General features: G+C 37.4%; 2 protein-coding genes across 2 annotated transcripts in view; one reads left to right on the top strand and one right to left on the bottom strand.

Annotated features, from left to right (window-relative positions):
* LOC106062526 (contactin-like) overlaps positions 1 to 17,838 on the bottom strand; it is a 134,948-nt gene extending 117,110 nt beyond the window's left edge. Inside the window, exons 1-3 of the mRNA XM_056003767.1 lie at positions 17,702 to 17,838; positions 13,368 to 13,489; positions 12,293 to 12,890 (exon numbers count right to left, since the gene is read on the bottom strand). The gene's annotated coding sequence lies outside the window, so the exon portion shown is untranslated. The remainder of the gene's footprint in view (positions 1 to 12,292; positions 12,891 to 13,367; positions 13,490 to 17,701) is intronic.
* The window catches only part of LOC106062514 (neurogenic locus notch homolog protein 1-like), a 61,285-nt gene that overhangs the window by 32,233 nt on the left and 1,885 nt on the right, over positions 1 to 27,167 (top strand). The window contains exons 8-12 of the mRNA XM_013220793.2: positions 16,490 to 16,603; positions 18,280 to 20,589; positions 22,477 to 22,747; positions 25,138 to 25,227; positions 25,887 to 26,071. Of these exons, the coding sequence (XP_013076247.2) occupies positions 16,490 to 16,603; positions 18,280 to 20,589; positions 22,477 to 22,747; positions 25,138 to 25,227; positions 25,887 to 26,071 (2,970 nt within the window). The remainder of the gene's footprint in view (positions 1 to 16,489; positions 16,604 to 18,279; positions 20,590 to 22,476; positions 22,748 to 25,137; positions 25,228 to 25,886; positions 26,072 to 27,167) is intronic.

The raw sequence follows: 27,167 nt of genomic DNA, 5'->3' as shown, positions 1-27,167 counted from the left end.
AGCACTGTATATATATATATATATATATGTGTGTGTGTGTGTTTATGTGTGTGTGTGTGTGTGAGAGAGAGAGAGAGAAAGAGAAAGAGAGACATTCATTTTGCGTTGCTTATCCCTTTTGCTTTGTTTTTTTAAAGCATTTTTTAAATACTTTGCTTGTTGTCAATAGTGATAACTTGTCATCTAGATGTTAGTCTGACTCCTAATTTAATGAATCTTTCTTTTATTAAAAAGCAAACAATCAAACAGTGACTTGAGACCGTGGTCTGGCTAAGACAGTGATGAATGGGGCAAGGAGTCGGGCCCATTCAGCCAAACAATCCACGCTATATTATGTTCAAATATAGAATATTGACGTCTTGATTCCTTCAAGGGTCTGACTAGAGATAGCCATAATAGGCTTATTCACTTGAGGCTGTCGTCCCATTGTTTTCTTAGCATTATGTTCAATAGAGGAGCTCTCTTTGTGCTTCGGTTAGATTGAGTCTGGTTTTTAATAATATATCTACTCAAGTCTGAATAACTTACAGTAAGGTAGATCACAAGAAAAACATTATTAAAAAAATACTTTAAAAAAAAAGCTTATATTAAGCGTATTGGTATCAATTAGTGTGGATCAGTTATGTCATTAAATGTGTAATATATCTAACAATAAAAAAGCATTAATTAAAATAATTTAAAAAAAAAGGACAAATGACCTGAATTCGAACTCATGGTTCAAGCCTTCAAAGGCTTCTCAAGCCAACACGGTAACCAATCGTGTATCTATTGTTTCTAATAGTCTCTTCCTATTTTTTCTTATGTTGTGTTAGACGACGATGTATAATGGGGACTTATTCAGCTTAGACCTCCACTTCAGTCAAGTACAAATTCTTTCCCTTGTTTGAGATACCAAACAAAATAATTAATTACCAATAATTAATTAACTAATTGGTATTTTTTTTTTAAATTTATTCTTGTGTTGTCAGGTAAAATAAATAATTGTGCAGAATTTCAGCCTGATCCGAGTTTGGGTGTGTGGAAAAATAACGTGTACAAACTTTTGACCATACAAACAGAGTGAGTTGATATAAGCTTTGTAAAAAGTATATTCTCGTTGAAGAAACGTCTTTTGTTTCGTATATCCACCTGCAGCTTTTTATTTGCATATTCAGAGTATATATGAATAGTACGTTAAAAAAAACATTGAATACACATCTGTAGCCCTTAAGTATTGTGTAGAGTCATTCATTGGTAGTGGTTAAACATTCTTGTAGCACCTTTGTAGTGAAATCTTGTCATCTCCTGTTCCCTTACACTGCACTCCTCGTTAGTCTTCAGACTCAAAGAAAAGCCTTATTAGTAGTAGTAGTAGTAGTAGTAGTAGTAGTAGTAGTAGTAGTAGTAGTAGTAGAAAGGAACGAGTAGTCATTCACTGGCGCTGCCAGGGTCGAGTTTCGCTAAAGAGAAACAAAATTCATCGTAGTCCCTTTAACAGTTTCCACTGAGGAATTTTATTATTATTATTATTATTATTATTATTATTTTACAATATGTAGATTAGTTTATCATCAAATTTCCTTTAAAACTCATCAATATTTTAGTGTCCTATCGCCACCTTCTGTCCTCTGAAACATCCAATGTGACATTTTTTTAAATTGTTTTTTTGATGTTGAACATAATACGTTAGCATTAAATGTTCAGAAACAGAGTTCCAGGGTGCAGAAATAGAGCACTGAGACAGTCCGTGACATAGTTTAGAGAGTTAGGGGTTAAATCGAGCCTCAATGAAACTGTAACAGGTCATCAATGATTTGTGCTTTCGTCCCATATATTTAACCCTGTGCACTCTTCAGTCAAACTGTCACGTCATTTGAACAAAAAAATATTTTAGAAATCATGACAATGAAATACTAAATCTATGAAACAAAATTTATATATTTTTAGACAAGAGAGCTTCACTTCTGTTTTGTTAAATGTAATCCTTCTCCACTTACCCATTTCCACCTTGTCATTTTCCTCGTCCCTAAATGCAGCAATGTCCACCCCCCAGGCTATCACAAAGCTAAATGCATTTTTTTGTTAAGAGTTTTATAAACGATTTTATTAATCGAGCTGTGCACACGTATATTTTATTCAGCCCAGCAAAAATGCAGTCTAGCATTTCTAGGCAATAAAGTAAAACAAAAAAAATAATTTTATGATGTATTTTTACACGCATGAGATATTTCACAAGATATGCAGCAAAATGAATATGTATCTAGCTATAATCATATGAAGCATTGACGTCATAATCAAAGATGAAAACCAAATTACATTTTTCTGATTTTTTTTTTAAGTTTTAAAGTACAAATATAAAAGATTTACTGTTTCGTGGGTTAGATATTGTGTAGAAAAATAGACTGCGAAGAGGCGGCCTTCTGGGGTGGGGAATGGGGGTAATCGCTCCATGCACCTGTACTTACCGTGGGGGGGGGAGGACCCGATAAAGAGAATCTTGGTCACGTGTCATCCCATTTTGCAACAACAATTTTGTTTGGCCACAAAGCACAAGTGCTACAAATGCAGTAAAAATTACAAATAATAACAATATGCACCTACATATATACAGGTACGTACATATTTAGAGCCAAAACAAATGCGGGGCCTTATGCGAAATGGATTGCACGGGGTCCAGTCTGAGTAGGAATCAGGATAATAAGTGAAAATTAAGATTTGTATTAGAAATTCAATTCATCTTTGCATTTTATTCATTATTTCATCATTACAAAATAAAGATCAAGCCTGCCTGGTCGTGCGGTTTGCGCGATGGACTATCGTTCGGACTTATCGATGGTCCCGGGTTCAAACCCTGCCCGCTCCCATCCCCCATCGTCCTGCGGGAGGTTTGGACTAGGAAGTAAATTATCTTCAACTCTGAAGGAACATCCGAAACATGGAAAACATTTTACAAACAAACATTTTACAAACAAACAACTTTAGTTTACGAGCCTTGGATGTAGCGAAGTCATACAGTATGTCATCAAAATTCTGATTCCTACATAGATCACGATCAATAGAAAGAATTGCCGATTCGTTCCATCTATCTTCGTGAATTGTTGCCCTCAAGTAATTCTTGATAAGTCTGTGGCGCGAGAAGCTTCTTTCACTGGATACCACAGATACGGGTATTGTTAAAAATATTCTGAGTGCAACAAAGTGGTTTGGAAAAGCAGTGTTTCTTTTATTGGTGTACAGATAAGCTAAAATTTCTACCGGGTTCTGGCGGTATTTGGTACAGTATGGGCTAACGATGGCAATTTTGTCTATTTTCAGGAGATTTATGAATTTTCAGCAGATTTTAATAATTTTATGAGATTTCCAGAAGCTCCTGGAAATTCAGGAGGCCGCGGGAACACTGTGAATTAATAATTTACACATAGAATTAGAACTGGGCTTTTGAAAGTGCGGTGCCCACTGCGGCCGCATAGGTTGTAGTGGCCTAAGACCGGTCCAGTATTTTTTTAGAATTAGCGCTGGGCTTTTGAAAGTGCGGGGCCCACTGCGGCCGCATAGGTTGTGGTGGCCTAAGACCGGTCCTGTATTTGTGGCCCTGATCTGACTCTTGCCGAGGGCCCCGCGCATTGTTAAGGCCGCCGCTGCAGCCTTACGTATAATAGCCCAGCCACGCCCTCTCTTCCTCGTTAACTCTCTTTCTCCCCCCCCCCCCTCTCTCTCTCTCTCTGGATTACTGTCAAGCTCAAGAAACGAAGCGAAATCATCGATATTCAAATAAAAACCGAAAACTTTTGTGTGAATAAATTTATTTTACAAATCTTAGCTTTACAAATCTTCTGAATATGAAATACGTTTATAATACTAGAAGTACTGAGAACTTGTTTTGCTTTAAAGTGCTTGTAAATGTTTGCTGTCCAATTGAAAGAGTGCGTGTAAGTCAACACGAAAGACAGACTCTTACTTAATATTCAATAAGATAACAAGGTAGGCCAGACACACGATAATTGTATGTGTCAGTGAAAGAAATGTAGGTCATGAACAGAATTTTTCATTGACCTGGCTAGAAGATCCTCAAACTGTTCTTACCCTGACCCTTAGTTCTTAAATGCCAATATAAAGTTAGATACGTGTCTCGGAAACACTTAAAGCACAAAATATTCATACCATTTATGATGTCATAAATAAAATAATGCTAAATTCTTGTATAGAAAACAAACCTTATATTGATCAAAATTGCATCTTTTTTAATCAATCGTGTAATTACTTATAGGTAGATATTGACTAGCAATACTTATTATATTCAATGTTTGTGTTTAACTTATCATTCATGCTTAAAGCCTGGTCAAGGCGCTATGGTCCAATCACTTTTATGAACCTATGGTGTGGGAGAGAGGAATGGGTATCTGGGAGAGTTCCGTGTTTCCTTTTTAAAACCAATAACAACAACAAAAAAAAGTTGCTCAAGTCTGAATTCGAATTCGAGAATCCACAATGGAAGGCCGATTCGTTAGCCACTGAGCTATCCAAGTACTTAAGGCTTATCTCTCCTATTTTCTATATAAAACAAAATAATTAATCACTTCTAAGTAACTATTTGATTTTTTTTTTATTATTATTGATTCATGTGTTGTCATCAATAATAAATAATTGGGCAAAGTATCAACTTGATCCAAGAATGGGAAGTGGGAGAAATAACGTGGACAAGATTACTCCCAGATGGACAAAGTGAGCTTTGTATAAATATTGCATTTTTTTATACTTTAATTATAAATCTTCATAAAATAATGACCAGTCTACTCGTGTGGTTTAAACACTAAACCCAGCGAAGGTGGTTTTACTAACAGATGAAACAGCGAAGCTGGTTTGACTAACAGATGAAACATTAAAGATGGTTTTACTAACAGATGAAACATCGAAGGTGGTTTTACTAACAGATGAAACAGCGAAGGTGGTTTTACTAACAGATGAAACATTAAAGGTGGTTTTACTAACAGATGAAACTTCGAAGGTGGTTTTACTAACAGATGAAACAGCGAAGGTGGTTTTACTAACAGATGAAACAGCGAAGGTGGTTTTACTAACAGATGAAACATCAAAGGTGGATTTACTAAAAGATAAACATCGAAGGTGGATTGACTAATAGATGAAACAGCGAAGCTGGTTCTACTAACAGATGAAACATCAAAGGTGGATACCTAAAAATCAGGGGATTGGGCAGCTAGAGCTCGTAAACTTGGTCAAACAGTTTATCAAGGAGAGGGGAGGGGGGGATACTTTGATTTAAAACCTCCATTGCCTTGTTCTGCTATGTCGTCAGAAATGGAGTCCTTTTAGGCGGTTGAAGTATCAAGTTATGGTGTTTCCTTCGACGACTTTTTTTTTATTGAGGTAGTGAAAAAATTATTGTATCGCATTCCTTACAATCACACCATTGTATCCTAGAGAGAGAGACAGACAGACAGACAAATCTATTAAGTCATTAATGCCTAAACTAGAGTATGGGAGTCATATCTGGCCCATGGAAGGACCCGCCCAATGTACAATAAAACTGTTTATTTGTTAATATTTTTTTTGTACAGTTTTTAAACGTTTTTTCGGTAACAATAACAAATAAAACAAATAAAAAGCCGCCAGAATGGTGTGATGTGCGCTCTAGAACGACGCCCTGACGTCTGGTAATATTAGAAGGTTGTTTACGTCCGATAAAAAGTTTGATATTTAGTGTATTTAAATCGTTAAACTGAGTTATGGAATAGGTTTCTATTTACAGAGGAAAAAAATGAAAAAGGCAGAAAACCCAAAATTTTAGTAACACTAGTTAAGACTAAGACTAAGACTAAGACTGCTTTATTGATCCTTACGGAAATTTGTTGTGATTACAAGGACTCGTTTCTCATATATAGACAACACAACAGAAACATACACATAAATACAACAGACAACATGAAGAGTTCATTCAGCGACTACACACAGGTATCTTGGTGCATTTCATGTTCCCTAATCAATGAGTGGCGGTGATAGAGTCTGACCGAGTGAGGTACGAACGAGTTTTTGTACCGCTCCGTTCTTGTTTTGATTGACAGCAGTCGCCCACTTCGCGACGACCTGGCGTAGTTCTGATGGAGCGGGTGGCCGTTGTCTTCCAAGATTTTTCGATTTTCCTTAGGCACGTTTGTTCAGAAAGTTCCTTTAAATGTGGTAATGTTGTGAGTGTAATTTTTGATGCTTTTTTAATGATGTTTTCTAGACGTTGCAACAGTTTAGATGAGGCGTTGCCTTGCCAACAACTTATTCGTATGTTAGCAGATTTTGTACAGTTGCGCCGTAAAATGTCTCAAGGATCTTCTTGTTTAATTTAAAACTGTTGAGTTTGTATAGAAAAAAGAGTCGCTGGGCTGTTTTCTTTGACAGAGTTTCAAGGTGGTCTTCCCATGAAAGCTTGTTGTTGATGATAACGCCTAGATATTTATATGCCTTTACTTGTTCTATAGATGTAGTGTTTATTTGCAGTTCACGTATAGTTTGTTTTTTCTTTCTAAAATCTATTATAAGTTCTTTAGTTTTTGTTACATTCAGTTCTAGAAAGTTGTCGGTGCACCAGTTTGTAAACTCTTCTATCGAGCTTCGATACTGAGTTTCGTCTCCTGAAATAAGACCGACTATGGCAGTATCATCAGCGAATTTAATGAGTTTAACTGAGTCATAGATGCTTCTTATGTCATTAGTGTAAAGAGTGTATAGTACAGGAGAAAGTACACAACCTTGTGGAGCACCCGTACATAGTACTCGAGTTGACGATTTGGTGTTGTTGACTTTAACATACTGGGGCCGTTGGGTTAAAAAGTTTAGAACCCATGCTTGTAAGTAAGGGCTTACATTTAAGTTACTCAGTTTGTTTATCATTAGATGTGGCTGTATGGTATTGAAAGCCGAGGAGAAATCTACGAAGAGGACTCGTGCGTAGGTTTTGGGTATATCGAGATGCTTATAAAGATGGTCCAAAAGCAATAGAATGGCATCATCAGTTCCTCTAGCTGCTTTGTATGCAAATTGGTGAGGGTCTAGGCTGTTATTGACTTTTGCTACAAGTTGTTTAAGCATATATTTTTCAAAACATTTCATAACAATAGGTGTTAGTGCTACTGGGCGGAAATCATTTAAGCAATCTATTTTTGGTTTCTTAGGCACTGGTATGATTTCTGAAGTTTTCCAGATGTTTGGAATTACGCACGTTTGCAATGACTGGTTAAAGATATGACAGAAGATAGAAGAAATTTGCTCCGCACATAGCTTGATCAGCTTGCCACTAATTTTGTCTGGTCCACAAGCTTTTGTTATGTCTACTCTTTTAAATAACAAGGTCACTTCATCCTCAGTTACAAAATTGACGTAGGGCTCTTGTTTTCCTTTGGACAGAGTGTTGAAAAGTTCTTTGTGTAGATCAACAAAATCTTCTTTGTCAAAACGAGAATAAAAATAATTTAGTTCGTTGGCGAATTTCTCATCATCAGCCACTGTTATTTTCTTTAAACCCTCCCAGCATTGTTTTGAGTTGTTCTTGGCAAAGAAATTCTTAATTTTTTCTTTGTATGTTTTTTTCCCTTCAATTATTGCTTTTCTCAGTTTATTTAGTTGATAAACTTATTCAAACTATATTTTCGTTTAACGAGTTTCTTTGTATATTTAATGTAAATGAAATCAAGTAACTAAGAATCAAACTAAAGTCAGCTGAAATGATTTCGCAACAAATTTCTACAAGGAAATACACAGCGCAACCCACTCTCCTCCATTTTTTACCCAAGAGCTGTCCCGATTAGACTACGAAGTAGGATAATAATATTCTGCAAATGACTACGATGGCGCAATATCATTCTTATAGTCCGGTTAACAATTTCTCTCTCCCTCTCTCTTCCTCCCTCTCTCCCTCTCTCTCTCTCTGTCTATGTCTCTATATGTCTCTGTCTCTGTCTCTGTCTCTCTCTCTCATTCTCTCTCCCACTCTCTTTCCCTCTCTCTCCCTCTCTCTCCCTCTCTCTCCCTCTCTCTCCCTCTGTCTCTCTCTCCGTCTCTCTCTGTCTCTCTCTCTGTCTCTCTCTACCTCCCCCTCCCTCTCTCCCTCTCTCCCCCCCCCCCTCTCTCTCTCTCCCTTGCTTACTCCTTCTCTAACTCTCTTTTATCTTATTTTGTTATTGCCTCTCACCCATTCATTTTAACCTCGCTAGCCCTGTCGCCCCCTCCCCCTCACGCAATCATTGTTTTAAACTCATCAGTTTTGTGGGCCAGTGTCAACGCTTAATCCTTTAAAGTAATTACACAACAATACATGAACCATAGATTAAACATACATGTCTAAGTACGAAAGAAAGAGGGCAAATGGTTTACCTGTACCTATAATTGGTCACCTCGTGACGAGCTCGCAATTTGACGACACAGAAATGACGTACATCTCGCTACCTTGTTTTATTCATATCCGCTCGTGCCTTCTATATTCGGAAAGCTTAAAATAGTTACAAAAAGTTGAATTGTAGAGGCTATCTCCCATTTGTTTTTAATCGTCACGGCCTCTTTGATTGTGATTGCTGTTAATTGTTTCTGATATTTCGAAACGCGCTCTAGATCTAATTATTGTCATGTCTTCCATTTATAGTTAAATAGTAAAAGGATCCGTACTTCCGTGAATATGTCAGGGTGACCTTACTTGAAAGTTGTATACACCAGTCAATCATTACAAAAATATATTTTCCCACGTTTTCTACGGTCAATGATGAAGATTTCACGTTTCACGTTGTTTATTAGAGTGCAAAATTAAGTTGAAACTTTCTATTCTCATAAATCTTTTCTTACGGATGTTACTTCATGTAACTTCATGGATGTTACTTCATTACTACCCATGTGCCTTTTTAGTCTTGCATGGCAATAAGTGACTTTGATGTTATTGGTTTTCTTGGCTGATTCAGGTATCTAAGTCCATGCGTTTCTAAGTAACGAGCCCCTTTAAGTATGGCCGGCTCTTACCTCTGTCATATATCACACTATTAATTCTTATTTTGTAAAATATTTTATGTTTCTGAAGATACTATTAATTCTTTTGACCCTTCTTCAGACCATTGAACTGGTTAAGTAGGCCAGTTGAGGTATTATTAAAAAGATTTTAGATGTCCATCGAAACATTGAGTCGAGACCTTGACCAGTGGTTGTGTAAACAACAATAGCCAGAAGAAAAGAATATTTCAATCAATTCTCAAAGGTCCTGTAATTATTGTATTTTCTTGAAAGATCTTAATAAAAGACTATAAAAAAAATGAGCAAGTTATATATATATATATATATTACAGATTATAGATTACAGACATTAGTTTAAATAAGAAGTAATAACGCCCTAAGCCTTTCATGTGTCAAACTAGAAGTGCCAGTGTATTAAATGAAACAGCAAGTGAGTGTGTTGAAATGATAGACAAAACTAACTTAAAGAATACAAAAACTGCAACTCCCAACAGGGCCGACCTTACTTATGGCGGGGCCCAATTTAATTAATGGATGCTTGCGAGGCCCCTCTTTTACATTTTTTTTTAGGTATACAACATGCATAGGAACAAACAGAAGCGCAATAGGCGCCAGTGGGTTAATTAACGTTACGTCGATTGCTCGATAGGCCTACACTAAAGATGTTAACCCTTTAAGTCCTACATCTTTAAAAGACTGTGACAAGAGCCGCGACTAATAGAGGCCCAAAGGGAACAATCGTTCATATCGGCCTAAGGCCGGCCCTGCCTCCTAAAACATAACGTCACAGTTTTTTTTTACACCTTTTTTTGTTTCTCTCAATGACTTATATTGTCTTTTTAATTCCGATATCTATTTCATCTTATGAGCTCAAACTTCTTATAATTTTTTTAATTAAATAAAATGTTAAAATAATATATAAATACTGCTATCTTATAATAATCAATATTCTTTGTCTAATAAAATTAATTTCAAAGAATGTTTTCAATATGCAGAATTTCTGAATTTGTGTTAGCATATAAATAGCTCTCTTTATTAGTATAAGTCTCTGTGTGTTGATTTTAATGTGGATGAGGCTTTGAAGGCTTAAAAAAGATTCTGTAATTTAGTTAATGTGCATGCGTGTGTATGCATGTGTGTGTTTTCTTTAACCCTTAAAACGCGTGTGGTAGTTTAGCCTCTAAACATCATACTTGTAATTCCATTTTCTATGCACTTATTGAAAAACAGCTCAGCACTTCAAGGGTTAAGTAAATAAGAAAAAAAAAAACCTCAGTAAAAATTTAGATTATAAATAAAATGTAATTTGACATGCACTGACTTTTTATAATTTAATAACATAATAATTATAATACAAAAGAAATAAGAAACAGATTACGTTGGGCAAGTAACCTTGAAAGAATGCCAGGAAACAGAGGAGCAAAGATTGTTCACTGGCAAAACCCAAAAGGCAGGTGCCCCAAGGGCAGACCACGAGTACGGTGACCTGATGACGTAGAGGCAGATCTACAGCAGCTTAATGTCGGACATGGAGACGTAAAGCCCAGAAGAGATCAGAATGTTTGTAAAATGTTTGTTTGTAAAATGTTTTCTATGTTTCAGATGTTCCTTCAGAGTTGAAGATAATTTACTTCCTAGTCCAAACCTCCTCAAGGACGACGGGGGATGGGAACGGGCATGGTTTGAGTCCTGCACCATCGATAAATCCGAACGACAGTCCAGCGCGCAAACCACACCACCAGGCAGCCGTGGAGAGATGTGCTAAAGCAGGCTAGTGCCATCCATGGGCGGTGTCGTCACTAGGATAGATGGATGAATTATAATACAAGTGCAGTGGCGTAGCTAGGGTAGGGGGGGGAAAAGGGGAGAATTTGAAAATCCCCCGGGCCCCCTCTTGAGGAGGGCCCCCACATGAGCGTTTTTTTACATTTTTACATTTGGGGCCCCAAAATAAGTCAAGCCCCCCCCCCCAGGCCCCCAAACGATGGAAATTTCGTAGATACGCCCCTGTACAAGTGAATAGTCTCTAGTTACGTCTAGTGCAACTTTATTTAACTTTTTAAGTATCATTTATTTATTTAGGACTAATACAGTTCCGTCAGAATTGAGGATTTTCATGTCCTAGAGTCTAGACCAAACCCTTCCGTTGGACGGTGGGGGGATGGCGGCCGGCAGAGTATTAGCCAAGGACCATCGCGACTATAGTCCGGAGCGCATTACACGAACAGGCAACCATGAAGGGGAAAGATGTTACAAAATATGGTACTAATTCTTAAAATTAAAGTCATATTGAGTTCCTTTGATGTTTATAATTTTAAACAAATAATACTGATGGCTTCTAACCAGGAGCTCACAGCGTGAAGACACCTTTTCCCACACACGACACAGTATCATTATCATACAATTAAAAGTCATATAACTTTTGTGGGTGTTGATAATTATGACACGTGTGTATTTCCACCGACACAGTTCTTAGCTCCAAAAGTCGGCACTAGTGCCAGTGACATTGTTGATCCCTCAACCCTCACTATCACATGTTCTCCACAGATCCGGACCTGCTTAAGTGTGACAATGGATACTGTAAGACTGATTATTGACGTAGTTCAATGTAAACACTCAGAAGTGTGTAGAAAAGAGAAGGCTTTTAAAAAAATGATTACCGTAAAATTTGATAATAAAACTAGCAAAATATATTTCAATTTTTTTTTAAATATCTAAGCTTATATAAGAGAAGAACAAAACATTTACAGTCATATATCTAAAAAAAATGCAAGATTCATTCCCCTTTCCATTTCAAACTAAATTATTAATTACCATTTTTTTTATTCATTTCTTATTAAGAACAATTAATCGTCACATAAAGTTTAAACTTGATCAGTAAATTGAAAATGGGAAAAATAAAGCAAACAAAATGTGTACCATACAGACGGACGGAATGAGTTAATATAATCTTTGTAATGTTTAACTTGAGTTACTTTCTGGCGTCTTTAACTGATTTCTCAATACCACGATCAAAATCACATGTGGAAATGTCACAGTGTCGCAGACATTGCTTTTCAAAAGCTTTGAATATGTAACACTTGCAACCTTTTCAGTTTTCTTCAACAAATCCAAGTCATAGTAAACTAGAGAAGACATAAATCCTTAAACTCATTCATGTTTTGTTTTGTTTTTTAATTGATTTAATACTTTGTGTTAACTCTTTCTCTCCTAACTGACGATACCAGCGTTGATTCCACCAGAATGTGGTAAATAATTACGGAGAGAAAGAGTTAAATCAATTTTAAAAAGTTGTTTAAATTATGTTTCTTACCTTATCTGTTGTTAAACAATCCCTTTGAGATGATGACGATTATCCAACTCGGCATTGAAATCTTTCCATTTTAATAACAGTTGGCTGATTTGTAGATCCAACATAATTCCATTATCCAGAATTTCATTCAGCATCTAATTACATGATCAAACTATGAGCCTCGAAATTTTCTAAGTATATTTTTTTTAGAACTAAGGTTGGCAAGTCGGAAACGAGATTATCTCAAGGCGAATTAACCATACATTGCACACACTGAAGTAGCCTACTAACACCAAACAATTACGACATTCAAGTAAGAACACAATAAAGCGATTTAGATTTTTCAACTTTAATGAAAATCACTATCTTGTTTCCTTTATATAACAAAATTTTATTAGTAAATAGATTAATCCTTTATATTTTTAAAATATTAACAAAGAAAATTACCGAAAAAAACAATACATGATACAGAGGCATGCAAAAGACTTGCAGAAACTTCACTGTCAGCAAGGTCATGCTATCGTGCAATATGTGCATTGGACCGAAGCGAGGAAACGAGACAAGGCTATCAGTTTAGAAGGTCAGCAACACTCTAGGTCGTTCACTCCTTCTCGGTCCACTGGGAAAAAAAGTTAAAAATATTCAAGCATTGCAGGCACCTTAGCGTCGACATTTAATTTCGGTGGTTAAGTAGTTAATTGTCAAATAGTTTCATAACTTGAGTTGAAATCCAATCAGTTAATTGCAGGGCAAGAAGCTAGTATATTTAATTTCTTATGTGTAGACTTTTTACATTCACGGTTGTTTTCATTTACTATAAATGCCTCAAATGAGTGCTTTAAACATACGGCTTTTGAGGAGAAATAAACTAATTATGTAACTCAACTAACACATTTCTATTCCCATTCTGCCAGACGTACATGAAACATCTCTAAATATAATTCTCTTCTTGTCCCAACCATGTGATACACCACAGTGAAAAAGTCACGGAAAGATAACTCTTTTATTTCTGCAAGTCGGACTAGAGTTACCCCACGTAACTTTCGCCTCGACAGAAAAAAAGAGGGGTGTGGGCGTCATTGTTATAAATGGGTACCTGGTCGTGTTGTTTGTTCTCTGAACTGTCATCTTTTTGGTCACAGGTTAGAACCCGCCATCCCCGTCGTCCGCGGGATGTTTTTGGCTGGGATATAATTATCTTCAAAACTGAAGAAACGTCTGAAACATGTGATACAGACAAAGTAACCAATCAGAGGTCAGTTTAGTTCTAAACAAGAAAAACAAAAATACTTAAAAAAACAAAACAAAACAGCAGAGCTTATGCGAATTGTAATTGAATCCATTAGTACGAATCAGTCATGAAATTAAATTAGTAGTAGATCTATACTAACAATAATAAACCTGTGAGATTAGGAATATTTTTTACCAATTGTTTTTGTTTAGCACTATCTTATGCTTTTAGCTTTCTCACTACGCTAGAGTCCTATCACTTATCTGGACCAGTTGGGCAAATGGGGGCTGGGGTAAGAAAGATAGGGTTGCCCGTGTGAATGTTACTGTAATAGGTTTTTTAAAGCATTTACACAACAACAACAAAATAATAAAGAAAAACAACAGAATTCGAACTCATGGCTCACGCCTCCTCAAGACGACACACTAGCCACTCTGTTAGTGAGGTGCTTATGAGTAGAGAAGATTGTAGAGCTATATATTGTTTGTTTCAATTTGGAGCGGCAACCTATGAAGAGAACTAATCCAGCTGATACCACTTCAGTCAAGTACAATTTCTTTCCCTTGTTCAAGAAACAAAATATTTAATTAACTGATAGGTAAATTGATTCTTTTGTTGTCAGGTAGCAGAAATAAGTGTGCAAAATTTCAGCTCGATCCGAGATTGGGTGTCAGAGAAATAAGGTGCACAAACCTTTTACCAAACAGACAGAGTGACTTGATATAAGCTTTGTAAAAATAGTTGACAAAATGGATTCGAGAGCTAGCTAGCTTGTGTGATAGGCAACTTTTTATTCGCTTTACACAACCTTGAGCTGCCCTATTTGATCACATGACATAATTTTTAGTTTACCTTGGTAACTTCTTAATCGTAACCTCAGATGGGATATTTCCTGTGTCTCTAGGATATGTTTGTTACTAAATATACATTTAACATTTCTTCCACGCTCTAGTTGCGCGGACACATTACTTTATAGATCTTTAGAGATAGAAAGAGAGAGAGAGAAAGAGAGAGAGAGAGAGAGGGGGGAGAGAGAGAAGGATTATAAAGATCTGATAAAATACTACGGTGTCTAATGGTTTCCTATTTCTAAAATCACGAGACTACCTAACTGTAACGCGGCACCTGTGTTCCTTTGACGAGATGCACTTCAAACCAGTGGCGTAGATAAGGTTGGGGGGGAGGAGGGGAGAAAATTTTGAAATGAGTGTTTTTTTAATTAAATATTCAATATTAATCAAAATGCTGGGGCCCCCAGAGGTCAAGCACCCCACCATCAGCCCACAAATGATGGGAAAATTCATAGCTACGCCTCTGCTTCAAACTATTTCTTACAGCATTAGAACATAAGACGTTTAATAATAATGATAATAATAATCTTTATTATTCTTGAATAAATAGATCTTACTATCTTACTATTGCACATTACACATGACAATATATTGCAAGACAAAATAGATTTTATCACAGTGTACATGTGAATTTTGCATTAGAAAGTTGGATTGTAATTGTTATTCAATGATTCCATTGCTCAGGGAACAAAAGAGTTATTGTGTCTGTTGATATATATATATATAGATAGATAGACAGATATAGATAGTCAGATAGACAGATAGATAGACAGACAGACAGACAGACAGACAGATAGATAGATAGATGGATAGATAGATAGATAGATAGATAGATAGATAGATAGATAGTTAGATAGATAGACAGACAGACAGACAGACAGACAGACAGACAGACAGACAGACAGACAGATAGATAGATAGATAGATAGATAGATAGATAGATAGATAGATAGATAGATAGATAGATAGATAGATAGATAGATAGATAGATAGATAGATATACAGACAGACAGACAGACAGACAGACAGACAGACAGAGACAGACAGACAGACAGACAGATAGATAGATAGATAGATAGATAGATAGATAGATAGATAGATAGATAGATAGATAGATAGATAGATAGATAGACAATTTCTGCCAGATCCCACATAATGGACACGTGTCCTTTCAACCAAAATAAAGAGTTCTCGTGTCCAGACATCTTGTACTGAGCCTGCTATGTCCACGAATGTCAACAGAACGATGGTACGTCACTTAAAGAAATAGACTTCTGGTCCTATTCTGATGTAAGCAATACGGGGAGCTTCTAGTGTAAAACCACTTAAGTGGAATACGTATTTAATGTCTTCTGCAATAGAAAGTTCGGTAGCGATCTTGCTGCAGGCCGCCTCTCGAGAATATAATACAAAGAAGTGAACACGACGTAACTTTATTTAGAAATGACATTTTGTAAACATTTTTGTTTGGCTTGCTCAATACTCAAATATGAATTTACAGCAATAAGTCAAACACAACAGATTTTTTTTGCTTAAAACTTAGCAGCATTCATTGCGACATCCCCCCCCCCAATTCTGTCTCGGTTATCATTTCATGGTTCACTTTTATTGTATCTTTGTTTAAAATTAGAGTCAGAATCTAGATCACTTCAAAGTTCTTAGTGAAGCCATTGAATTTATTTTGTTACCAAAAATCTTTTTTTTTTGGTCTGTATTTACTTAGAGCTTATATCACGTGTAGGCCTACTAAGTTAATTATATATCCAGTAGTTCGTGGAACAACTAATCAAGCCTCGCGAAACACTAGGGCTCCCCGGAACACAGTTAGAGAAACATTGCCTTAATATGTTGAGCAGTTGGGGCACCACACAAGATCTGTCTACCGTCTTTCTCCATTCTTTTGCCTTGTTTAGAATCTCGATTTAAAAAAGCCTATTCAACACAGGAATTCTCGAAAGACAAGTCTTTTCAGGTAATTAGCCGGGCGGTTTAGTCCATCTCAGCCTCGACATCAAACATAATTGATTATTGTATAACTTATAAAATTCACATAGCATATTAGCATTTATATATATAATACGTTTATTATATACATAATAATTGTATATAATAATATTTTTTTGTCTGTTGCTCTAGGCCTTGATTCGTGCAATGCACACCCCTGCCCTGATGGTGCCACCTGTGTTGACCTGGTTGATGGCTTCTCTTGCATGTGTCCTGCACACAAAACTGGGAAGCTTTGTGAAACAGGTACGTCTTATGCCCCCCTTCACCATCAAGCACTTTTCTTTTTGGGGCGCACTCAGACGGTGACATTTTGTGTTTTAACCCTCCAGAAGCCCAGAAAAGCATCTTCCAGCGTTGTTGTTGTTGTGGTTGTTTTTACAAAGCTTACATCAGCACAATGTGTCTGTCTGTATGTTGTACATTCTGTACACGTAATTTAACCACTTCTCATTCTCGGATCAAAGTCAAAACTTTTCTAAATTATTCATTGGCCCTAACATCCCATGAATCAATCATAAAAATTACCCAATTTTTAAATTATGTTATGATATATAAAAAAGGAAAATAAATCTTTCAGTATTGATATATATAGTTGTAAATGTCCATTTCTTTCCCTTAAATACCCTTAGGTGTTTTTTAAAAGTATTTTTTTTTATTTTTCAAAGCACAATTTTGGCTGTTCTGCTCTAAAATTTATAAAACTTATTTCTTGAAAAGGTCACGTCTCGGTATGATATTGTATAGTTTACGCTAATTAGCTCACAATAAAAAAATATCTAGATTGATTTCTAAGATTAAAAGAGGATATGCCTACAATAAAACTAAGACGGCATACAACACCCACCAACTTTTTATTATTCTTGGGGCAGTATTTCTCAAACTTTTAACAGTGATGCCACCCAGACAAAATAAAGCAATATATAAAAAAAAATGTTTTTAACTACCCTTATCTAAGGGGAAGAACTCAGCACTTACAACTATATCACTCAAGTGTAGAAGTAATTTTCCTTATTCGATATCAAAGAAAATAATTAATGACCAACCCCTACATATTAGACATCTCTGTGAATACGGAAGGATTAATCCCCCTTGTTGGTAGCCAACAAAATAATTAATTACTAGTCATTAATTGACTAATGAGTCACTAATGAGGTTAATTTTTTTTCGATTTTTTTTCATAACTTGTCTATGCCAATGAATATTTGTTTTAAAGTTTTAACTAGATCCGAGAATGGGCGTGGGAGAAATAACGTGTACAAACTTTTCAGAGTGAGTTGAAAAAAAGCTTTGCAAAAAAAATGTTCCCTCTCCCCTTTGTTATCTAATGATTCTATTACACACCTGTGACATGGCAACGAGCTATTGGTCTCCACTGCCCACAAGTTGCGACGTTGCAGGTAAGTGTTCAGAGCTTCGATGGTGATTGGTCTCGGATCAACCGACACATGTGACGCAGGCCTGGATACTTATAAACACTATGTGTAGATCAATGGACTAAGGACTGTGTGTTTTGAGAAGGCCTTGGGACAAGTCCTTGAACACAGTAGAAGACCAGCAGAGTTAAGACGAGACCGCGATTTAAGTACAAGTTGTGTATAACTGTTATATTCAGACATTGACTACTGCCTATTGTAAAGTATTGGATTATTTATTTGTGTTTATTTATTACATTCATTAAAGAGTCTCGTTGTTCGGCGCACAAGTTGTCTAGTTCTTGACTTAGCTATATCGCTCTGTCAAGACTTTAAAGATATTCGTAACAATATTATAAATATAATCTATATCATTAATTCCACTCCGTCAGGTCAAATAGACAAGTGTGTGATTTCAGTGTTCTAGTTTTCTTATTTTAGGATATAATTCCTCTTCTATAATGTTTTGTTACATTTTTGGGTTGACTCCATTGTTTTATCTTACAGATATAAATGACTGCAGAGCTCATGGCTGTTTCAACTCTGGTCTCTGTGCTCAGAGTCAACTCAACTCCAGCTACACGTGTGTCTGCCCTAAAGGTTTTATCGGCAAAAAATGCGAACAGGAGCTGTGTTCTCCTGCTACCTGTCTCAACGGGGGGACGTGCAGGGTAGACAGCCACTCAACGTACACCTGTGAATGCTTAAACGGTTACAAGGGCCTCCACTGCGAGGTCCTTTCATCATGCGAACCGAACCCTTGCAAGAATAATGGCAGGTGCTTCCAAAACACGAACGGGGAGTTTGTTTGCAGTTGCGTCGGGGATTACAGAGGCACTCTTTGCGAACACCTCAACCCGTGTTCTTCGTCTCCATGCATGAACAACGGAAGATGCATTCTTGACGAACCTGGCGAACACTTTCACTGTCAGTGTCAGCCTTCATTTAGCGGAGAACGCTGCCAGTTCCAAAATCGATGCGTTCCAAATCCGTGTCAGAACTCTGGAGTTTGCAGTGCTGATGGCGATAGCATAAGATGCTCATGCTTGTCTGGTTTTACGGGAATGAACTGCCAGTACAGGGATCCTTGTCTAGGAATATCGTGCATGAATGGTGGTACGTGTCGAAACTCAACCAATGGTTTTGTGTGTCATTGCAAAGAAGGATACGAAGGAAACACGTGCGGAAATCACGTGGCTTGCTCTCGCCTTCCTTGTCAGAATGGCGGTCGTTGCATCCCCGACGGCACAAATTATTTTTGCAGATGTTTGTCCGGATATTCTGGAGCCAACTGCCAGAAATTAACGCCATGTTTCACAAACCCATGTCAGAATGGAGGATCGTGTTACGAGTCTGCTTCAACTTACGTCTGTGTCTGCCCCGAGGGGAAGACTGGTAAAATGTGCGAGATGGATCTTATCCCTGGACCTTGCAGCAGTAACCCTTGCATGAATTCGGGCTCATGCTTTCAATCGGGGAATACTCACGCGTGCATATGCCCCACGCATTACACGGGTGCTCGATGTGAGCAGATTGTGACTAACACCTGTGCATTTCATACATGTCTCAACGGAGGCTCCTGCTACTCATCGAAGAATTCAGCTGTTTGTGTTTGTCTTCCGGAGTTTATTGGAGAATTCTGCGAACTGAAAAACCCGTGCCTTGATTCAGAATACTCTGAAACGTGTAGGAAGAATAGCAGCTGCTTGAGCAGAAATCTGGTGGCATCCCCTTGCGGGGCGTATGGAATTTGTCAGCCATGCGATAAGGGTCGACCGTGCAGTCCGGAGGGCAGGAACTACATCTGCTCATGTTTACCTGGATATCTTGGCGCCCACTGCGACATAAGAGATCCTTGCGTAACTTACGCAGCCTCTTGTTCTCATGGCGGCACCTGCGTTCCCATCCCAGCCCTCAACACGTTCACCTGCCATTGTTCTTCAGGACATACTTCCAAAGACTGCATGAACACCTCACCTTGTCAACCGAATCCTTGCCGCAACGACGGGATCTGTTATCCAATTCACGCGCACTCGTCGTCTCGCTTCACTTGCGAATGTAAAGCAGGGTTTAAAGGCCCTACCTGTGAAATTATAAACAACTGCTTAGCTAAGCCCTGTAAAAACAATGGCGAATGTCTGACGGAAGTGGACAGACACAACAAAGACATCAGTGTTCGGTGCAACTGCCCCATGGGATATTCTGGCTCATATTGTGAGAATCCTGAATCTTGCGTCCGTCAGCCATGTTTAAACAAAGGAGAATGTGTCAGCAGTTCTAATGGGATTCAAGCTGCGTCGTCAAATGCGAAAGCCACGAATGTTTGCGTTTGCCCGCACGGATACCGGGGTCCTTGGTGTGAACGAGAGCTAACATGCTTGGAGGTTCCGTGTCTCAACACTGGCAAGTGCGAGGCTGGTTCCGATGGGGAACCATATTGTGTGTGCCCCGGACCGTATCTGGGAAAGTTTTGCGAGGCAGAACTCTCTTGCGACACAGTGCCTTGTTTAAACGGAGGCGTTTGTTCCCACGGGCTGCGGTCGCTTCCAGCGACGACCCGCCAGCCGCGCTGCATATGTATGCCAGGATTTACGGGCATGCGTTGCGAACATCTGGACGTGATCTATGCATGTTCTGTGCTGGTGTGTCAGAATGGAGGTCGGTGTGTCCCTGATAAGACCCTGGGCGGAGTGTGCGTTTGCCCCCAAGGATGGCAAGGCGCCAACTGTGAGAAGGAGGATGGACACTCGAAGCGACGTGAAAAACACAGATGTGATCACCAGCATTGCTTCAATGGAGGAACTTGTTATATCTCAGGTTTGTTAGCGCATTGTTTCTTTGTAAGGACATAAAATGAGCTTTATATAGAAATTATCAAGTATGTAAAATCACAGCTATAACGTTAGTATTCTTACTACTTATAGTGCCTACAATTATTTAAATTGATTATTTTGATGTAATAATACACCACATCAAATTGGATGCGTGGTGACTGAGGGTCCAGGGTTCGAATCCTGGTGAAGACTGGGATTTTTAATTTCGGCATATTTAGGCGCCTCTGAGTCCACCCAACTGTAATAGAAACCTGACAATTGTTGGGGAAAGTAAAGGTCGTTGTGCTGGCCACATGACATTATGGTTAACTGTGGGCCACAGCAACAGATGACCTTTACATCATCTGCCCTATAAGCCGCAAGGTCTGAATGGTGAACTTCCACTTTTCAACTACCACATGGAATGCAAACATTAACATTTGAGGAGCTCCATATTAAACTAAAAATAAGTCTATACTTACGAAGAGATAATAAAGTAATAATATACAGAGTGCAAGTAAAATAAATATAAATGTAGCTATTTCGAAATACAAATTTGTTACATAATTATTTGAATCGATCTCCGGGTTTAATTCCCGTTGAAGACCAGGACCATGAAATTGTGTGGTATTTAGGGCACTCATCCCTAGTAGGTACCTGACATTAGTTGGGGAAAAGTATTGCCGTTCGGACATTGTGCTAGCTACAGCGATCTTCTTTAATTATGTGCCACATAAACATATGACCTCTGACCTATAGATCGCAAGTTCATCGGGTCAAACAAAAAGGTCATCTTGTCTACCCTTCCTTCTCCTCACTGCCTGTACGTTTATCAGGCCAAATGATGGGTAAAAACAAAAATATTAATGAGTTTGGCATAGACTGAATTTAATGAATGGCAATGTTTTAGATTAAGAATGAGTGCAGTGTTTCACATGATTGCGTAAACCCAGTTGCGACCTGCATATTTTCCACACCTGATGCAGGCGCCTGGGGTCTATGTATGTTATCTTTATCTCTTCTTCGCATGTCTTCTACAGGGACATTTCTTGACCTACTAGTCAAACGATTATTGTTTGAATAACTTGGAGGAAAAGTAAATAGGGTCAGTTAAGAGTTGAATCTAGAACTATCTGAGAACTGAGAATCATCAAGCAATGAAGTTACGATAACTCTTCTCTTAATTGGAGTATTTTATGGTTTGCAATGTCCGTGTGACAAAGAATGTAAACAGATATTGTCAGGGTTATGTTAAAGCCTTAGCTCGTTTGCCCGGGCCCCTGACATTCAACAGGCACCTTGGTGCTCACAATAAATAAGTGACTCACTGTTAACAAAGTCATTGTTGAATGATATGAATATAAGTTATGATGACAAACTGATGGAGTAATGACATTGAATTTGAAACATTCTAATATTGTGGATCTATTAATTAAACAATAATTCTACACCTTGCTGTCCCACAACGTACATATTAATGTTCGAAACCACAACACAACACACTGCTGACTCTAGTCTCCAGTGTAGACTTCCAATCCCATACTAACTGTAACTAACTCCCTGTAAAGACATAAGAAAAGACAAATTGAAATTCTAGTCCCTAAACACTAAGGCAGCGAAATGCAGTAATGCCTTAAATACTCACCCTAAACAGGGGAACACAGAAAAATCTCAAACACACTACGTTACACCAGCATAATAACAAAACCACTCCATAAACTTACAAGCAAGGCAACCAAGAAAATGCGTTCAAAAATTGTGCACTTAGTAAACATTGGTGCTAGAGTGCCATAATCTACGCACCGACAGATATTTATAGTATAACTTGATTTACAAATGAGATAAATTAGATTGGATTTCATTTCATATTTGTATCACGTGAAATTGTCAGGTGATGGGCGTCCTTCGTGCGTCTGCCCCAACGGTTTCAGAGGCGAGCGCTGCCTGCTGACTACTGACCCTTGCACCACGCAGCTCACCTGCATGAACGGCGGGACGTGTAAAGCGCGACCTGGTGGTGAGCCTGCCTTCTCCTGCCTGTGTCCGGCTGGTTTCTCGGGCGCCAGATGCCAGATCAAGCCCAGAGACCCGTGCACTCCCAACCCCTGTAGGAACAGGGGTCGCTGCTCTGTTGACAGCAATTACAACGGATACATTTGTAGGTAAGCTTTAATATGTGTGTCTGTGTGATCCGATTGAAAAAAAAAGGGGAATGGTTGATATGTGACGTAATGTACGTGAGCTAGCTCCTTAGCCGCCATTACCGGAAGTGCCTTTTGTTCATTATCTAAGATCTAGAATGCTAGTGTGTATTTGTAAATCTGTCTGTATTTATATTTCTATTCATATTTAAGAATTTATTAACAGGAAATTGTGCTTTATAGTATCGATATTCTTTGTGTAGGAACGTTGGATTCGAATTTAGTATCGCTCTATTGAGATTAGATTCTTCAACTCAGATAAACGTCCTACATAACATAGAGAGGTAGATATCTTCTCAATAAATGAAAGCTCTCTAGTGCTAAGGGGCCGCCCAATGAAATATATTGTAAGTTCAAAGGTCCCTATTGACGTTGTCAGTTCAGTTGTTCTAAATTTGTATACGTTATCGTCCGGTGGGTTCTCTGTCGACAGTTTGAGAGTACATTCCTGAAATTCAATTTTGAAGAATAAGTCTTTTACACTAAAACAAACACATTTAGATGCTAGATAAGACATTAGGGTGAAGATAGAGACACTAGTCCTTGAAATATACAAGCGCACTACGGAGGAAAGCTAGACATAAATAGGTTTATAATAAATATATACCAACACTATTAGTAGAATCACTAAACTTAGAGGTAGGCCTACTTCAGGACAGAAGACTGGCTACAAAGTAAAATTGAATAATACATAAAACACTGAACATTAACTTACAAATTCAAAAACACAATCTAATAAAATAATCAGAAAAACACAAAGACAAATGCCTGAGAAGTATAGTAGCCATAATACTAACCATATTAAACCGTCACTACAAATACTAAATCATTATCGAATAAAATACCCCTAATAAAAAAACAAAACAAAAAAAAACATTTCTTATTCTATATACTAGGACAGATTCATAGAAGTGCGTATACTGTCTTTTCCTCGTGACATGTTAGCGTGGGAAGGGCTACCTGAATCAACAATAAAAACAAATGATTTAAAAAGTGTTCAATCTTCTATCAGCATTCGCGATAACGTTTACTTATGGATATATGTGTACTATGTAACTTATACGATGTAAATAATTCACAATAAATGTTACCAACGCAAATTGTATTCATTTGCATTGTCACTATTTTACTTACGTTAATGTAATTTTTAAAAACATTGTACATTCATCCTTTTTAATTCAACGGAGTAATGTTTAAAAAATATTTAATCGAAGCGAGTATATAACAATGAACAGTGTTGGTCAGGGGTTCTCTACCTGTGGATCGCGACCCGTTTGGGGGTCGAATGACCATCGGAAAATTGATACTTTTTTGGGAGCTATTTTCATCGGAAGTTTCATATATATATGGTCGAGAGGCTAAGTGCGCTTGAACTTGGCTTGTCTTGGCTACCTAGAAGGGGGCTCGAGGTTCGACACCCGACTCGGGCAGAGTTGTGTTTACTGCCCCTAAAGGCAGCACGGAAAACCAACTCCTAGATACCCCCCCCCCCACTAATGAGATTGGACCAAAGCGCTCTGAGCATGCTATAAGCATGAAAGTAGCGCTATATAAAAGCTATAATAATAATAATAATTATATATATATTGTGTGTCTCTAACGTGTTGTAACAAGCATATTTGTTCTATAGCCGATATACATTTATATTTTGAATGCAGTAGGTTTGGAAATTATTCAGATTATATTATTATTAAACAAATTATGAATCGATCGTTAAGTATCAATAAAATAAAAAGTGGGAATAACAAAGATAGATTTAAGAACATTGACATATAGCCAGGGGATACGAATGACACTTAAGTGAATGTATCATCATTGAAGTGATTTTTATGGTAGTATTTTTTTCTTCCCTTTTTTTATAATTTTTATTCGAAACTATTTGTTGCAGACCACTTCTTGGTTGTAGGATAATACTTTTTCAACAACCGAAATTACAGTCCATTAAATGAGGGATGAAACATTTCTATGGAGATGATCTAATCACGTAGCGAAGAAAATTTAACACTAGCTAAATCCCATTTACCTAAGTCAATGAACGAAAAAGATTTTATGGTTGGGGGTCACCGACTAGTTTAAAATTGTTCTAAGGGGTGGCGGAGCTAAAAGGTTGAGAACCGCTGGTGTAGGTGATCATGAACTATATATATATATATATATATATATATATATATATACAACTTCCCAATTATTGTAAGTGAAAGTATAATCTAGAAAAAAAAGTCTCTTACAATGAAAAAATATCTAATATGAAATGCTAAATGACTAACAACTATTGAGGGTTCTTAAATAAAACAAAAGAGTTGCAAAAAGACTTATTGAAATAATTCCAAATGATTTCCTCTTGTTTTAAGGTGTGAACACCCTTTCACGGGAGACAACTGTGAGCTCAGGTCATTCGGCACTTGTTTGTTGAACCAATGTAGAAACCTGGGAACCTGTGTGTAAGTATTGGTTGTAACAACTGCAACGTGTAAACAAATAACAAGCGTATCTTTAGAAACTAAATGTGTCCATGACATAAAGAAGATCTCTCTAAAAAAAATATACACAGAAACAAAACACGGGACCCATAGGAGAGTTATTACAATCTTTTTTAATATGGCTTCCTTGGCACTACTTTCATTGGCTAATTGGAATATTTTTCCTAATATTCCACCATTCATTGGCTAACATTCACTTTTACTGTTTTCTCAAACCGGATTTTAAAATCAGAAAATCAAAAGTCTAAACTAAAAAAACAGATAACTGCAGTTGACATTTTAGTTTAAAAAAAAAATAATTAAAAAAAAACTTATATAAGGGAAAGAACTGCTTAGTTACTGCCATTTATCTCAATGCTGCAATATTTATTTCCATTTTCTAAATAAAACTAAAAATAATTAATTATCACTACGTAATAAGCTTCATTTTTTAATTGATTCTTGTGTTGTCTTTGACATTAAAGACTTGTGCAAATTTTTTACTTAATCCGAGAATGGAAAGTGGGAGAACTAAAAGGTGTCAAACTATCGTGACGAACAAACAGACAGATTGACGGAATAAGTAATATCAGCATTATACAAAAATATTGCATCGCTGCTAAATCTGTTGCTTTCCACAGAGAGATTCCCCCCAGTTCATTTGTCTGTCGTTGCCTCAACGGCTGGCATGGTCAGTTCTGTCAGACGTGGACAGGGGCCAGCGGATTGTGTCCTCCCAACTTCTGCTCAAACCGAGGAGTCTGCTATCTTGGCCAGGACAATCACCCGGCGTGCAGATGTAACAACGCATTCGGAGATCGCTGTGGTGAGTACTTTCATAAGAGCCTCGACCAAACTTAGCCATCTTGCAATGTTACGCTAGGATCGCTTATGGCTTCATGGAACATCACTTTACTGGCTTTTTTTGTAAGCATCGCTTCAGGTGATGTTCGTCATCTCGTCTCATCTGTCCCTTGACTTTCGTCATAGGAGGCTCTGTGACCCACTCTCGTAACCAAATCTCTCCACGTTTCCCGTCTTACATCAGTTATAAGCAGGATGTCTAGGAGAGGGGCCGGGTCGGTCTTTTACGTTTTCTTTGGTGGATTTTCTTTGGACCAACATTTTTTCTTCTTCGTCTTCTCTGTGCCTTAACACTTTCTCTCCGTAATTATTTACCACACTCTGCTGGAATCAACGCTGGTATCGTCAGTTAGGAAAGAAAGAGTTAAAGGATTACTTTTTGGACTGTGAGTCTTACAATATGATCCAACCAGCGCAGCTTTCATCTCATGACTGTATTAATCTTAGCGTGCGCGTCTCTCACAAGTTGTATTAATGTGTGAATGAGTGGCTTAAAGAAGAATGGCTACCTATCAATGTGTGAATGGGTGGCTTAAAGAAGATTGGCTAACTATCAATGTGTGAATGGGTGACTTAAAGAAGATTTACTACTAATCAATGTGTGAATTGGTGACTTGAAGAAGATTGGCTAACTATCAATGTGTGAATGGGTGACTTGAAGAAGATTGGCTAACTATCAATGTGTGAATGGGTGACTTAAATTATTTGAATGTGTCACCACTTTTAAATAGCTTAAATTTTTCACGACTTTTAAATAGCTTAAATGTTTCGCCGCTTTTAAATAGCTTAAACGTTTCACCGCTGTTAAATAGTTAGAATGTTTCACCGCTATTAAATAGTTAGAATGTTTCACCGATATTACATACTTTAAATGTTTCACCGCTATTAAATAGTTAGAATGTTTCACCACCATTATGTATTAAATACTTTAAATGTTTCACCGCTATTAAATAGTTAGAATGTTTCACCACCATTATATATTAAATACTTTAAATGTTTCACCGATATTAAATAGTTGAAACGAAAAACAAAATTGACTACATATCAAGTGAAAGTGT

Source organism: Biomphalaria glabrata, chromosome 11, assembly GCF_947242115.1.
Source record: "Biomphalaria glabrata chromosome 11, xgBioGlab47.1, whole genome shotgun sequence".
Classification (NCBI taxonomy): Eukaryota; Metazoa; Mollusca; class Gastropoda; family Planorbidae; genus Biomphalaria; species Biomphalaria glabrata.
Note: the sequence above shows the minus strand (reverse complement) of the source record. Positions and strands in the feature narration are given on the sequence as shown.